Raw genomic sequence first — 14,487 nt, 5'->3', positions numbered from 1 at the left:
CATCAAGAGCTGCACAGGACTGAATGTAGCCTTATCACTTATCACTGGGCCTCCGGATGCCGGGCCGTTGGCGGAGGTTCGGCCCGTAGAATCTAGGCCAATTCAGGTATTTCCGTACTATGCGCACTGCTTCAACTATTCAATAGGGAGAAAACGAACGGGTGGGCGGGCCGAATTAATTTCCCCCGGAAAAAAGACGTCGTGGACGGCTTTGGACATGACTGCTAGTTATATCACAGTTGATGAGACACCTACAGCTTCAATTCTCCCTAGCCACGAAGACCGCTTCTTGTCACCATGTATCTCACAAAAACGGTCAACGGTATCGAAATATGCTATGACGAGTCCGGTTATACCGACGGACCAGCGGTTGTCTTGGTATCAGGCTGGGCACACGACTTGCGTCTTTACGATGCCATGCTTCCCTACCTTGTTCGAAACCACCGGGTCATCCGTATCAACTGGCGTGGCCATGGCCAAAACCGGGACTATACAGACGACTTCGGCGTCGATGAGCAAGTCAACGACACTCTGCGCCTTTTACAGGCACTGGGAGTCGATCGATTCTACCTCGTCTCACACTCTCATGGTGGATGGCCAGCGCTAGAAATTGCGGACCAGCTGGGCAAGGACCGAGTCATTCGATTGTTGATGATCGATCAGATCATGACTCCCCCTCCGCAAGAGTTTGCAGCCGGACTAGAAGCCATGCAGATACCGGAGACCTGGCTAGCAGCACGCAAGAGCCTCTTTGAAAACTGGCTGGCAGGAAGCAATAATACAGGCGTTCAAGACCATTTGACCTATTGCATGGGTAGTTACGGACACCAGATGTGGGCGCTTTCGTGTCGCGTAATTGCAGCTGCTTACCAGACCTATGGTTCTCCAATGGATCGGATGCGAAGGATGGTCAATCCACCACCGATACGCCATGTCTTCTCTCATCCCCTCGACTCGCCCGAGTACCGCCAGATACACGACAGCTTTTCCAAGGCACATCCTTGGTTTTCATATACGGATTTAGAAGGCGAAACCCATTTTCCGAGTGTTGAGATGCCGCAGAAGGTGTGCGAGGAACTCGAACGCTTGATTGAGACTGGTGGAACACAGCGACGCAATGGCTCGCTATAAAATGTATTTGAGCTGCCCACTGTAGCTTTGAATTTAGTGAATGAAAGATCCAGTTTTGCATGTCTTGAACCAAATCATCACAAAATTCGTATTCGCTCCCGATTCCTTCTTGTCCCATATACAGCATGTTTACACCATAAGAGGCAAGCAATACAACGTAAAAGAACATCATGGTTTTCATATAACCAGAAAGACACTATTTCTACGGCTTGGATATTAAGCTTGCTAGGAAAGGCCGTCTTAAATGATTTTAAATCCTATGAAAATGAGACTTCTGCTCAGTATACGTAGACGAACGCCGGATTTTTGAGGTCGTTCAGATCCTCTTGCTCTTCTGTTGTAATCACCGACTCGACAACTTCACTCGCAAGTTGCTCGTTCCGGTTCCTCCTTGTGGATGCGTTGCGGTATGCGTATAGTAACCTGAGAAGGCCGGAAACAAGCAATGCGCCTCCTAGGACTGCAAAGAGGGTTATGGTGGCTGGCGTATATTTCGGTGCATCTTTAGCTTGAAAAGTCTGTGGTCCGATAATATTGGCGATGCTGAATCCAACCGCGATCATGGCGTTGGCTCCTATTTTCTTCGTATATCCGGCAGTGTTGGCTCCCACCCAGGAGTATATGAGCGCCATTGGGGCAACGGTGGTATTCAGGAGATAAATGCCAGCCAATTTTCCGCCTTGGTTGGATTGTGGAAGGAATGACATTAGACCTGCACCGATAAGCGCAGGTACTATGACGATAATTATGCTGATCCAGCGTGGTGTTTTCTTGAGGACGGCGTACGTGGATCCACAAGTTGCAATGATGCTGACGATTCCGGATGGCATGTTGAGTAGCGCAGATTGCTTGGAATTATATCCGAACCCTTTGATCAAAATTGCTGAGAAAGTCGTTATGACACCGCTTGGGATAACGGTCAGGATAGTAAGAAGGGACAATAACCAGACTTGCAGATCTATGAAAACTTCAAAAAGACCTTCCCTCTTGAATACCTTAAGTCCGTTTCCTGCTTGATCGAGAACCAGCATGCTTCGGAGCGATTCCTTCTCGATTTCTGTGAGAAATTTGGCCGATTCCAAAGTCGAAGGAAGGAAAATGATGACTACAAATGCAATGCAAATGTTGAAAACACCAACTACAATCATCATGATACGCCATCCGCTGAGTCCAGTCTCTGGACTATGCTGAGCTGCAAATGAGATGAGGCCTCCAATGATCTGGCCAACACCGAGACCACAGCTAGTGACATCTAGTGTTAGTATCCTATCATCATAGTAATAGCAAGATAATTGAGTACGTACTACCAGATCCCGTAGCGAGGAGCTGCGCAGCGCTTGGTGTACCAGGTAGATGTAATCAAGACCAATGCAGGCGAAATGACAGCTTCACAGGCGCCGAGCAGTATGCGAATAGCGAGTATTTGGCCGTAGGTCTGCGCCGCAGCCATGCAAGCGACTAGTATTCCCCAGCATAGTAAGTTAAACCCCAATACTTTTGCCAAAGGGAACGCTTGTAGAAGATAGCCTTGAGGTACCTCGGCCACTGCGAAACCGACGAAAAAGAGTGTTGCCATTAAGCTGAATTGATTTCCTGTCATGCCCAAATCTTCTTGTAGGCCCATGACGTCTGCGTAATTGATGAGCACTTTGTCAAGGAATTCTAAGAAGTAACAGGCGAGCATAATAGGGACAATATGCCAGTCCACTTTGCGAAGGATTGCTGAGTACTCCTTAAGATCCCGCTCCATGATCTGTATAGGGGCCCGTTTTGCTTCGTCAACCTGGGTGGATGGCAGCTTCAGATCATTAGAGGTCTCCATTTTTAATAAACGGTTGCAAAAGAATGTCAAAGGCAGTAAAATTGAGATACTATAAATGCTGCGGAAGTTCTGGATGGGAGAAGGTGATTAGGGGGTGCATCTTATCCGGAAGGCATCCGCGATCAACGCAAACCTTCGGTCCGTCTCTCCGATATTCTCTTATCAAAATCTGCCCTATCGTCGAAGTTCACTCGATCCTTTGAGACTCAAGGGATTGCGATGCTCAAGCCGACAATCGACGAATGATTTAGATGAGTGGGGACCGACCCACCCCGCCAAAAGCAATGATCCTCGGAAGGTGACGGGTGTCTGCGATCCCTCCTTGATACCGTCAAACTGTGTTTGTTAAAGAATTTTGCGCCTTTGCGCGTTGCTTCATAGCCATTAAACATCTATTTAATCAACGCAGCTCACACAAGCTCGTCTTCATCGTCCGCGGTCACCCACTTGCTTCCTCAAGCAATTTCGAGATCAGACGAAATCTTGCCTATCCGAGCTGACTAACCTGACTTACTACGACCTGTTAAAGAGGGAGAAGATTATTCCTTTGAATAGCCTTGCATAACATGCAAAGACAGAAAGAGCCGCTTTTTGAATGAGGTTATTCTGAACCGCGAACTTAAGGATGCTTGAACTCCGGAGCGGGTCCTCGAACACAGGATAATGGGGAAATCGTGGTTCTTTGAAGGGCTGATTGGGCCCGGTTATTTGGCGGTTTGAAACTGCGAATTCCGAGGTACCACCGCAGCACCGCCCGTTTCGGTAGTTTTGAAGAGCTCCTAGTGCGGCTTTAATACTACCCCATTGTTTGTGAGGCATAAGGTGCAATTGGTGAGGGATGTCCATCATGAATACTGTTGATATTTAATTAATTGAATTAATGTACTCCCTATTAGTTGATTGAATTAAACGCGCTGGTCCTTTCATTGCAAGTTCAACGAGAATCGACGGGACGAGGTGGAGCAGCAATTAACATTTAATTCGAAGCTTAAACGGGGCTGCAAACAATGCTGAAAACGGTGAACTAGTTTAAACAACACCTTTCGTAGTGAATTAGAGTGATTAAAAAGACTTGGCCAAACAACCGATCCACAGATTTTTTAAGACTCTAGATTGTATTCAGGTGCTACAATTAGGAAAACTGCAATGAACTACATCTTCTTCAGGTCATCCACAATACTTTCCCTGAGATCCAAATCCTGAGGATTAGCCACAAACTCTGCAATCAGACCCCTTGCGGAAGATGAAGAACCAAGTCCACCACAAGGCCAGAAAATCTTCTTGATTTCCTTTTTTCCCTCCCGGAGAAGCTCTTCTTTCAGATGACCATTTGAAAAGAATTTTCTAGGGTCTCCGGCGAGCCCCAAAGCCTTATCAACACGTGAAGTGAAATCGTTCCAAGTGCCCATCCATGCATTGTCTTTGATATGCACGGGCGGACCGATCAATCTTTCCCATTCCCGAGCTCTGTCAAGCAGATTGCTGAGTTTGCCCCATCTTTTCGCTTTCTCCCAGACGTCTAGCGATTTGATCAATCCAATGTCTTCATCACCCAACAGTCGGCTGACGTTTTCCGCCATTGCACGTGCTATCCGTCTCCAAACGTCCTCGCCAGCTGGCTTATATCCTTCCGTTAGGAAGATAACTGCATTAATGGAATGCTCGACAGGACGGTTCTGAACAACAGCAAACTCTGACAGCCTCCTCAGTACTGGCACATAAATTGAGCTGATCGATCTGAAGTCTAGAAGATTTTCCTGAAGTTTCTTCTCTTCGTCCGTTATTACGGTGGTGGTCTTCTCGAGGATTTCACTGTCGGTAATGATGGCAGAAACATATATCTCTTTCAACTTGACTGCCTCTGACTCCATCTGTGAAAGTGGGTTGCTTACGGGATTCCACCCACAAATGACCCCTCTGATCATTGGGAGCGAATCGCGGCGGATGTCCTCAATACAACCGTTAATATGTGCGTTGTTGTTCGTCCCGCCTGACACGTCGCAAGCACTATTTTCCTCTAAAGTTTGTCCAAGGCGAAACGCAAGGCGAAGAAGGAGAGCGTTTATTCCCCCTTCTTCGCACCCTAGTTCTAAAGCACGTAAAAGTCCCACCGCATTTGACAAGAGACGGAGTGTCTGATCACAGCATACTGGCTTTCGAAGGCAAGCATCAGTCAACCTCCATACAGTGCTAAGGAGTTCGGAGAATCTATCTTCAGAACTCTCTGACATATCCTTCAACCGGTCGCATAGTTGGCGTGACTCAATACCATCTTCGCAATAAGGCGAGAAACAGAGCAAACACACCAAACCACGCACGGCTGTGATTACTTCGACTTTTTGTGAGAGGTCAATCAATTTCCGTACGTGAGGGAGGACCTTGTCATCTAAAAGACATTGGTTTTCGAGTGCGGGCAGTTGCTTCTCTATTGGGATCGCAACGTTAAGGAGAGCTGCGGTAATTTGATGCCACTGTGATTTTTCCGCCGCAGTCATTCTGGCAAATGTCCAATAATGGACGAGCTGGGTTTTCGGACAATCATTAACCTTGGGCAACTCAAGAAAGTAATATTCGTTCACCAAAACGAGATGACTCACGGGGTGTATGGACAGACTCTTACTGTCAGATCTGCGTTTGACAAGTGAAAACTTAAGGAGCATACCGCGGGCTTCCATGAAGTCATGCTTGGAGTTCAAACATTGAACTAGTGGTGGCGGTATATCGAGTCCAGTTGTATCGAAATTGGAGATATCTCCTGAAGTTGACCAGCGCTCTCTCCTTGGGAAATGAAATTTCCTGAAGATACTTTCTGGTATGTGTTCAGAGTCCATGAAAGCAAAGAGCTGCATAAGGAAGGCCGCAGAGAGGTGGCTTTTCTTGACATATCTGAAGGATATCTCCCAAGTCTTGAGGACTGTATCATATTTATCATCAGGATATTCCATCTTGGTATTATGATAACGGTTTTTGGCAGACTTCCCGAGCAAGTAGCTCGCCTCATTTTTGAACAGATCAAGGTACTCATCTAAAGAAAGACCGCAGAAATTGATATACGCTGCAGCTTGATCGAGCGCCAGGGGAAGACGACCAAGTTTCTCAATCAGTAACTTTGCCGAGAGAATTTTGGCATCTGTTCGATTTTCCCAGAGGCTCGTACGCCGTAGAAGGAATTCACAACAGTCATCTGCAGCCATTTCAGAAACTTCGATACGGTCTCCAAGCTTTTCGGCCCCTCGGTTGCGAGTTGTCACCAAGACGAATCCTCTGGATAACTTTCTCAAGATCGACTCCAGAGTCTCTACCATGTCAGGATCGTCCAAATTGTCAACCACTAACAGCCAGGGAGCCTGGAGACCGACAAGCCAATCGACAAAAGTATGAGTCTGGGGCCGATTCCAAGGCCTGAAACTGGGAAGGTCTATCCGGGATTGAGAATAAGGATTCAAGCTATTTGATCTCCATGGCCTGAGGCTTGTGGTTATTTGAGAGAGTCGGTCAAGTGAGGAAAATAAGGATGCTTCAGTTGTAGCATCCACCCAAAAGACCCCAAAGAAACTTTGTCGATAAAGAGTTGCAAACTGGATTGCCAATTCTGTCTTGCCAACGCCTCCAAGTCCTATGAGAATAGAACGTTGAAGGGTTGGGCCATTGATGCAAGTTGAATCACGCAAGGCTCTGGCCAGCTTTTCTAACAATTTTCTTTGGCCTGTGAAGTGGGGATTGCTAGGTAGAGGAATATCAAAAAATTGATGTCGGGGTACCCTATCAAGTCCATCCTTTCGACCAAGGGGCAGCTGTACTCCCCGACCTTGGTAGTGGTCAAATGTATGTCCATGGGAATTTCTTTGCCGCGTAGGTCTATGTCGCAGATGCGGTAGTTGACTGCTGCCGCCTTTGTCTTGACCATAGTTCTGCGGTAGCTCATTAAAGAATTCTGATTGGCGGCCAGGCGTACGGTAGTTAGCCCTCACAGGAGGGTCTCCATGGGATCTCCAATTTCGATGAGGAGGTCGTATAACGCTATCACGGTTATACCTGTCACGGTACGTTCCTACGGAAAACATGTTTTAGAATACTAAGTTCCATCTTCAAAGGATTAATTCCAAGTGAAATGAGAATATACATACCAGTTTCTAGCAAGGTGTTGGCAGCTGGTGTGGTTGTCCTTGTAGAAGGCCCTGACTTCACAGACAACAGTTCTTTTGCATACGCTGCTGCCGCAGCAGCAGCATACTCTTGCCATTGTTTGTTCTTATGTGAGTCGGCATAGTCACAAATTCCTCGAATTATTAAACAAGGAAAGTGATCCATCAGTCCAGCCGCTTCCATTTCGAAGCAGAGAATGCCGAGCTCGCGCGCAAGTTGGTCTCGAGTCTTGCCATGCTTCATTACCTGGTTGCCAGACGCAATCAGGCCATAGTGGATACTAGGATAATCCGAGGCTCGACTTTCTCGAAAAACCAGTCTCTTGCGGTCACACATGTCGCACGTACTCTCCGATCTAATATGATCATAATCTGCCTCGAAGAGACGATCGTGTTCCTGGCCACGATGTGTAAACTGAGACAAGCTAGGATATCTAGCTGCTATCTGAGAAAGAAACTCTGGAATTCTGCTGTTTCCGATCTTATGCTCCGCCCTCAATTTTGAAAGCACCGTCAAAATATTTTGTGGCGGCTTGTTGAGTGTTCCGGTTCGATGAAAGCGGGCCTCTTGGATAGTTTTTCCAAGGTCGTACTGTACTACTCCGCCAAAGGTGCTAGTTGGGTTGCTGACCACAACATCACCCAGGCGGATGTCAATTTCTTTGCTGGGTGCTCCGCCTCCAATTCCCACCATTAAACCGAACCGGATCGCATGGAATGTAAAAAGCATATGCGTGGCCACCGTAGCTGTTGACGATGTTCCATAAACACCAGATGGCAGGCATGCAATGACAACATTGTGACCACATATTTCCCCAAGAGTGTAGCTGTTGTTATCAGTCTCGTGTTGTGGTAAGTTCGCATGTCTTTCATCTAGCATTGCCATGGCAGCTGTCATTTCAAGCGGCAAGGCGCAGATCCATCCGACCGTATAAGCATCATGCGAGAGTCTCTTAGCAGCGGCCATGTCACACAGCAGGACTGGAGATGCTATCAAACCCACAATATCCAGCTAGCTGGCCGAGACTGTAATCATGGTAAGACTATCAATACATAGAAGGCATGGAAATAAAGAGTGAAATCCTTTCGTTTCTTGTATCGACTTTTCCTTCGTAAAAGAAAGCGACTTTCTCCGCCAAAGGCATATATAAGTGAAAGATTCAGGGTGCTGACACGTCAGCAGCCCTTATGTTTAGGCGCTGAAAGGTTCACATGCAAGCCAGACCAATAAGGGGAGGCGAAGCTGTGAATTGCTGCTTCCGGTTAGCTTTGCCCTTTTGAGAAGAACGTATTTCACCAGTATTCCGCGCACCCTACTACTCACTACTTTTTGAAAACACTATATTTCCACCAAAACACTAGGTATTGATTCATCCTATCTACTAGGGCAATGGCTAATCTTATGCCCCTTATTACCACATGCAGAACACCGAAAAACACTCCTAGTAGTAGGCTGCTGAGCAAGCTCTATAGCATCGTTTTGAACAGCTTCAACAATAGATACTAGATAATATTATTCAACTAAGGGATAGTCGAAGTGTAGAGGAGAGAGATATATGTTAAGGAAATATTAGACGAGGAGTAATCTCTAATTAGAGGATATCTTTCTTAGTACATAATTTTTATAGGATATAGCGTCGCGTCTCCGACAGGAAGGGAATCAACTTTTATATATCCTTCGCTAAAGCAGTATCTTTTTCCTCTCTAAGAGGCTTCCTTGTATCGTATTATAGTATAGACTGTTAGCTGGTTCGCTGATCTATCTTATCCTGCCTGCATTCTTAGGTCTGCCGTAGAGCGCCCTAGTTCACTACGTAGTATCCATCCGCACCTGGTTCGCGGCCTCTCGAAACGGGGCTGTATGAACCATGGTAATAACTTCTAGTATCGAGATTACTGTAAAATGCTCTATACTCAGATTCCTAGGTCTAAATTGATAGATGTTGGAAATTTTTCAAATTACAACATCATCTTCTATTTGTGAAAAGTAAAGTGCTCGTCAATAACAAACTGCGCGGTCCCAGAATTCCTTCCTTCGGCAAACGCTACCCAGAGCTTCTTGACCTCTGAGCCAACCCGTTCCACGAGTTCTTGCGTATTTCGCCCACTCATCATTGGCGCCTCTTTCCAGTTATCCCATGTTCCAAGCAGAAAGGGCATGTCGATTGTGTGAATTGCACCGAACTGATTCTGATCGGGCGCCAGGCTAAACACGTAAAACCACGGCTGTCTACCAGCGTCCATGATCCTCCTAAAAAACTGCTCCGCTGGGTCCTGAAACCAATGCTTGGAGATGAAGCTAGCGACAGTTTTTCCCACGGGAATTACAGGTCTAGGCTTCATTTGATTGAACATGCCCTCGAACGCTCGGCCCTCGTCTTTCGTGTAGCCGATAAATATCGGCACGCGATGAATGGCAGACTCCAACCTTCCATCAAATTCCGACTTCTGCGGCAGGGGGTAATGCCCAATAATGGGCCCAAACGGTATCACTGCCATGGGAAAAGATGTCGCTGCAATCATGAGCCTTTGCTGTACCCTCAAAAGCTCCTCTATCGATGCAGTATCGTGATTTCTTGGCAGAAGATCGCCAGCCATCGACGAAAGTGCCTCGATCATTTTATGTCGGCTATCTTGGTCCATATACCTGAACGCCCATGGAGCACTCTGCAATATTACACGATGGAAAAGACCTTCAACATCATCCGAACCCAGTAGACAGAAGATTGAATCTGCACCCGCTGACTCTCCAAATAGGCAAACTCTCTTAGGATCGCCACCAAAGCATTGGATATTGTCTTGGACCCAGCGAAGTGCTGCAATTTGATCTAGAAGGCCCAGGTTGGGTGGGGCGATTCCTTCAATGGGCTGGTATCCAAATATTCCCAGTCGGTAAGTGATGTTAACGACCACTACTCCCATAGAAGCAAGCGGAGCGCCACTGTAGCAGTCAAGATCGCCCGCCCCGGACGAGTATCCACCCCCGTGTAGAAAGACCATAACAGGGATCAAGCCATCGTCCTTGGAGTGGCTAAGCGAGGGCGAGAAAACGCTGACGTGCAAGCAGGCTTCGTCCATCGTCCTTCTTGCAGCTATCGGGCCATTGATCATCTCAAGACGCGAAGGTAACTGGGGACATATCGTGGCCGGTTTTGTGCAGTCGATAATATCATCCCATTTTTGGGAAGGCCGCGGAGCCTCGAACCGTCTAGCTTCGGCATATTTCACGCCGCGAGCGATAACTAATCCTTCCCTTTGGACAGCATGGATGCAGCCATCACGAAGCTGAATTATGACCTTTAACTCGACAGCCATATTTTTTGGAGAAATGAGAGTGTGTCAATTTTATGCACTTATAGATGCGAGAGATGCGAGGACCCGGTATTTGAAGAGGGGAAGTCGTGGTAGAGAAGGCTTAAAGTGACTTTCAAAATTTCCGGTAAAAGGGCCAGCTCCGACGGAATCGATTACAATTGATCGGTCGCCCTATGTGATAAATATACAACAGGGCTAGTTATAGCCAACGGATAGAACGCTAGAGAGCTCGGATGGATCCGCTATTGGACGACGCCGCGGGGAGGGGAGGGTGTGTCAAGAGACCCAAATCAAAGCTCGGAAGTGTGCCATTGTGCCATATTTGGTCATAGAAATCTCCACCGATCAATTGAGTGCAATGCATTGGGATTTGACTGAGAGCTGGTGATATTACCAGCCTCCAAATCCTTTGCCATTCGATGGCAACTTACACATAGTAAACATAGAAATTGGGAGTAGTGCGGAATATAGGGAATTTTTCTCGGCAACTTCGAGCCGAAAATTTGGAGAGGAAGGGTCTTCAAGTAGGGCTGTGCGTTCTACTAGACTGAGCAAGATCACCGAATCTGAATGGGTGCTAAATTCTGCTGTGTCGTCGTAGGTGGACGCGCTCACTGAAAGGGGCCGCCCAGACAAACAAGCCTTGTCGAGGCGGGTAAAAGCGGATGCGACCCATTATTAGATAAGGGGTATCGCCGCACTACTACGAATCGGGTAAATGTGGCTATTTTGGGGCCGCTAGGTAAGGCTCTTCCGGATAGAAAACGTTGCTCCAAAAATCGACCCCTCACTCTCCTTGACACAAGCATTTTTCTCTCACTCACAACCCCGACCAAGTCCACATCTTTCCTTCAAATATGTGATAAAATGTACAATTTTTTCCTCGCTTTTTCTCGGACGCTTGCTTTAGCTGTACTCTCGCTTCTCTTCATTTCAGATCTATCCAATGGCAACTCATTAAACCAAAATCAGTCCTACATTCTCGGCCCGGAATACGGTACAGCCGGTTTAGAAAGTGTACGAGTCGATGCTTCCTTTGCAATAGCCACCACGATTCTACGTCCTGGGCCCATCCTTCCAGTTTGGCTTGACTATCATCTCCGCTGGGTACACCATGTCGTGATATTCATGGACGACCCAGATGAGCGGCCATTGTTTGAGAGCCTTTGTGGGAACAGACCCGTCACGCTCTTAGATGGGTCTCAAGTTGAGTCTAGGATGACGCCGGAAAGCCGCCTCATTCGACGCCAGATGGCCAATATGAGGCATGCAATCACTTATCTCATGGAGCGTGGCTACACATGGCTCATCCATATTGACCTGGATGAGTTGCTCTTTGGGCCTCTTGTCGAGTCACGCTCCTGGGCTAGTGACCTTGAGATAGGCCTCGTGACCTTCTCCAATCACGAGGCACTTCCAGTCGACTTCGAAACTTCAAATCCGTTCAAAGACTGCGTATATTTTTGGGTGAACGGGGTAGATCGCAACGCCAACTTTGCCGCCTACGGCAATGGCAAAAGTGCTGTCCGCCTCGGCCCAGGTGTCAAGCCAAAAGGACCCCACGCGTTCTCGGGCTACACTGGCCGTATCTTCACGCCCTCAGATGAAGAGGCGATGGTATTGCACTATCCGTACCCTTCGTATAACAGCTGGCTTCTCAAGTTCAACCACTACGGCCGGTTTCCTGACCACTGGTTCGGCGACCGCCGGGGCCCCAAGATCATTGACTTCATGTTGCAATCGCGGGATGTGGTCCAGATGGCGCATAAGACCAATGACTGGGTCAGTGCCAAGGCGTTTTTCTCTAAGAGAATCCTTGATACCAATTCAAGAAAAGAAGCGATAAACCAGGGCAAGATACGTCAATACACGCCATTTGCCGAATCTTGAAAACGACTGATGAAACGATAACATTATGTATATCTAGTGAACAACCAATTCATATACCGTATTTCCGATAGCGACGTCAATCCACCCTGTTGACCAAAAGGCTCGCAGGTTGATCTTTTTCTAGTTTTGCTTCAAAGCTCTTTGTGCGAAGAGATTTCTAGGCATTAAACAATGGTCTTTTTCGACTGGTCTTTCCCTTTTTGAAGCACATGCCACTAAGAAACCCAAGCAAAGTGGCAGACATGTTCTCGGTGGTAATTGGACGTGCGAAGAAGCCAATGGCGGCTATTCCTGAAAAGAGCATTCCAATTAGCAGCCTTTGTCATGACTCAACTGAAAAGTTCCTCTCTATATTTTGAAAGACCACTCTTCAGGTATCACTTAAGCGAATAGCGGAATCGGAAGGCATGAAATCTATCGACATCCTGTTGTACTTGGTACAGAGAGCTGCATTGCTGTCATGGATACATACTCACTCTGTATTTTTCTTCTCAAAATTTCTGAATGACGGGCACTGCGCTACCTTGTGGAGAGTGTTGTGGATATCGGTGTTGTAAGAACACTAGTCATCTTCCCAACAGAAGTTCGAAGCTTCCTCTTGCGTGGCCGAGGAAAAGGACTACTGCAAAGTTGAATTCTAAAACTGGAAATATATACACAGAGGCATGTCTTAGGTGCCTTGGGGAAGATATGGTCGAAGGGACTTTGACAGAAGCCAAGACCTTTACTACAACTCTGAGCCAGCTTGAATTTTCCATAAAATGGTTGAGCGATGTGTTGACAATTGCGATGCCGAACTGGGTGTTCTCTCTTCTCCTCACTTATAGCCTGCGTGTTCAATTGAATCACCATGGTCCATAATGATATTGTCTATCAATTCCTAAGAAACAGAAAGTTGACTTCCATCTCTTTGAGGTCCAGCTTTTGGCTTCAGCAACAACATATATGTTTCCGACACTTTTCCTTGAATGTGGCTCATCTCTTGATTCCATCTTTTCAGTTTTCTGTTGCATAAAAGAAATGGCCGGGATCTCAGCAAGTGCTTACTACAGGAAAATTTCTATCGGGAAAATATCCAATGATCTTGCAGCGCCCGTGATATCATGCAGGAACTCCACTCGGCTGCACTAGCCCCGTGCCCTTCAGTCCGGCATTGGCTGAAACATCAAGGCTATGCAGCGAGGATTTTTTGACCCTTTATGAATTTTAATTTCCACGGTGGCAGTCAAAGTCAAAGACTAATCATTGTGGGAATAAGCTGGGAATTCTTGGAAGCAGTTTATTGACGTCGTGTTCTACAGCGGAAACTCGCTGTGGGCTGCTTGTGTCGCGTGGAGTCGTAGATCGGGTTCACAATTGAACATCACAAGACTATTGTTTTAAATTCTCCAAATTTGCATGTCCTCTCTTCTTTCAGTGGTGCATGTAGCAAAAAGCACCAGGGGGAGCAGGCAGGGGCACAAGCCGGTGCCTGACGAGTCTCGTCAGAGCGTGTTAATTGGTTTCTAGAACAAGCGTTTGTGTTGTCTTAGCCCCTGAGATGTCTTGTTAATTGTCGCACACTGGCATAGTTTTTCTCATCTATTGCTCCCCAACTGAATCTGATTTGTTTGGTTCAACAAAGAGAACGATTTTTATTTTGGCTGACCGTTGCTGTCACATGCTAGCGCAGAGCTATGGGCGAGGACTGCCAAAGCTACCAGTTTGTCGTTCACAAATTTGAGCATTCGTTTGCTATATATTATCCTGCCCTTTTTATTTGTTCGAATGATGAGGGAACCGTATTTCTAGTTTCAATAAACTTACTGCCCAAAATTATGGATTTCAAGACTCATCTTAGACTACTGCACCAGTGCAAATCTCTTTTCGCGATATTCCCTATCCCAACTCCTAGTCATTGAACTACAGAGTCAAACATGCTTCGAGAATCAAGGATTCCAATTTGCCTTTAGTTGAAATCTTTCCAATGCTCCGTTACACACAATCTGTATCATTAACCTCCAACATAGCCTAGCCGACTGGAGAATAACGCGATAGCGGCTGCAGATCGCGGAGCCTGGTTTTCGGGTTCGATAAAATCTGCCCACTAGCTTGTAAAAGCCGTCCAAGATCTTCACAAATTGGGCCAGAAGCCAGCGGTCTACGAGTGATAGGGTTGGTTCACAATAATTTGGGGCTGTGATC

The 14,487-nt window shown here is 46.8% G+C and overlaps 5 protein-coding genes across 5 annotated transcripts; 2 read left to right on the top strand and 3 right to left on the bottom strand.

Moving 5' to 3' along the window:
* Positions 1-297: 297 nt before the first annotated feature.
* On the top strand, positions 298-1,131 carry N7462_003500 (alpha/beta fold hydrolase; the record flags this gene model as incomplete). Its single annotated transcript, XM_057075226.1, has 1 exon — positions 298-1,131. One exon carries the CDS (start codon positions 298-300, stop codon positions 1,129-1,131), a length of 834 nt encoding a protein of 277 aa, XP_056934731.1.
* A 278-nt stretch (positions 1,132-1,409) lies between these two features.
* N7462_003499 (uncharacterized protein) lies at positions 1,410-2,953 on the bottom strand (the record flags this gene model as incomplete). The annotated part of the gene is made up of 2 exons (XM_057075225.1): positions 1,410-2,373; positions 2,436-2,953. The coding sequence occupies 2 exons, from the start codon at positions 2,951-2,953 to the stop codon at positions 1,410-1,412; spliced, it is 1,482 nt and encodes a 493-aa protein (XP_056934730.1).
* Positions 2,954-4,104: 1,151 nt separating this feature from the next.
* On the bottom strand, positions 4,105-8,065 carry N7462_003498 (uncharacterized protein; the record flags this gene model as incomplete). The annotated part of the gene is made up of 4 exons (XM_057075224.1): positions 4,105-6,371; positions 6,647-6,864; positions 6,925-6,973; positions 7,081-8,065. 4 exons carry the CDS (start codon positions 8,063-8,065, stop codon positions 4,105-4,107), a joined length of 3,519 nt encoding a protein of 1,172 aa, XP_056934729.1.
* Positions 8,066-9,072: 1,007 nt separating this feature from the next.
* N7462_003497 (carboxylesterase type B active site protein) lies at positions 9,073-10,413 on the bottom strand (the record flags this gene model as incomplete). The annotated part of the gene is made up of 1 exon (XM_057075223.1): positions 9,073-10,413. The coding sequence occupies one exon, from the start codon at positions 10,411-10,413 to the stop codon at positions 9,073-9,075; it is 1,341 nt and encodes a 446-aa protein (XP_056934728.1).
* An 867-nt stretch (positions 10,414-11,280) lies between these two features.
* Positions 11,281-12,303, top strand: N7462_003496 (uncharacterized protein; the record flags this gene model as incomplete). The annotated part of the gene is made up of 1 exon (XM_057075222.1): positions 11,281-12,303. The coding sequence occupies one exon, from the start codon at positions 11,281-11,283 to the stop codon at positions 12,301-12,303; it is 1,023 nt and encodes a 340-aa protein (XP_056934727.1).
* Between the last annotated feature and the right edge of the window lie 2,184 nt (positions 12,304-14,487).

Source organism: Penicillium macrosclerotiorum (genome assembly GCF_028827735.1).
Source record: "Penicillium macrosclerotiorum strain IBT 26536 chromosome Unknown utg000003l_segment0_segment0, whole genome shotgun sequence".
In the NCBI taxonomy this organism is placed as follows: Eukaryota; Fungi; Ascomycota; class Eurotiomycetes; order Eurotiales; family Aspergillaceae; genus Penicillium; species Penicillium macrosclerotiorum.
The sequence above is the reverse complement of the archived record's forward strand: the minus strand, read 5'-3'. Positions and strand labels throughout refer to the sequence as shown.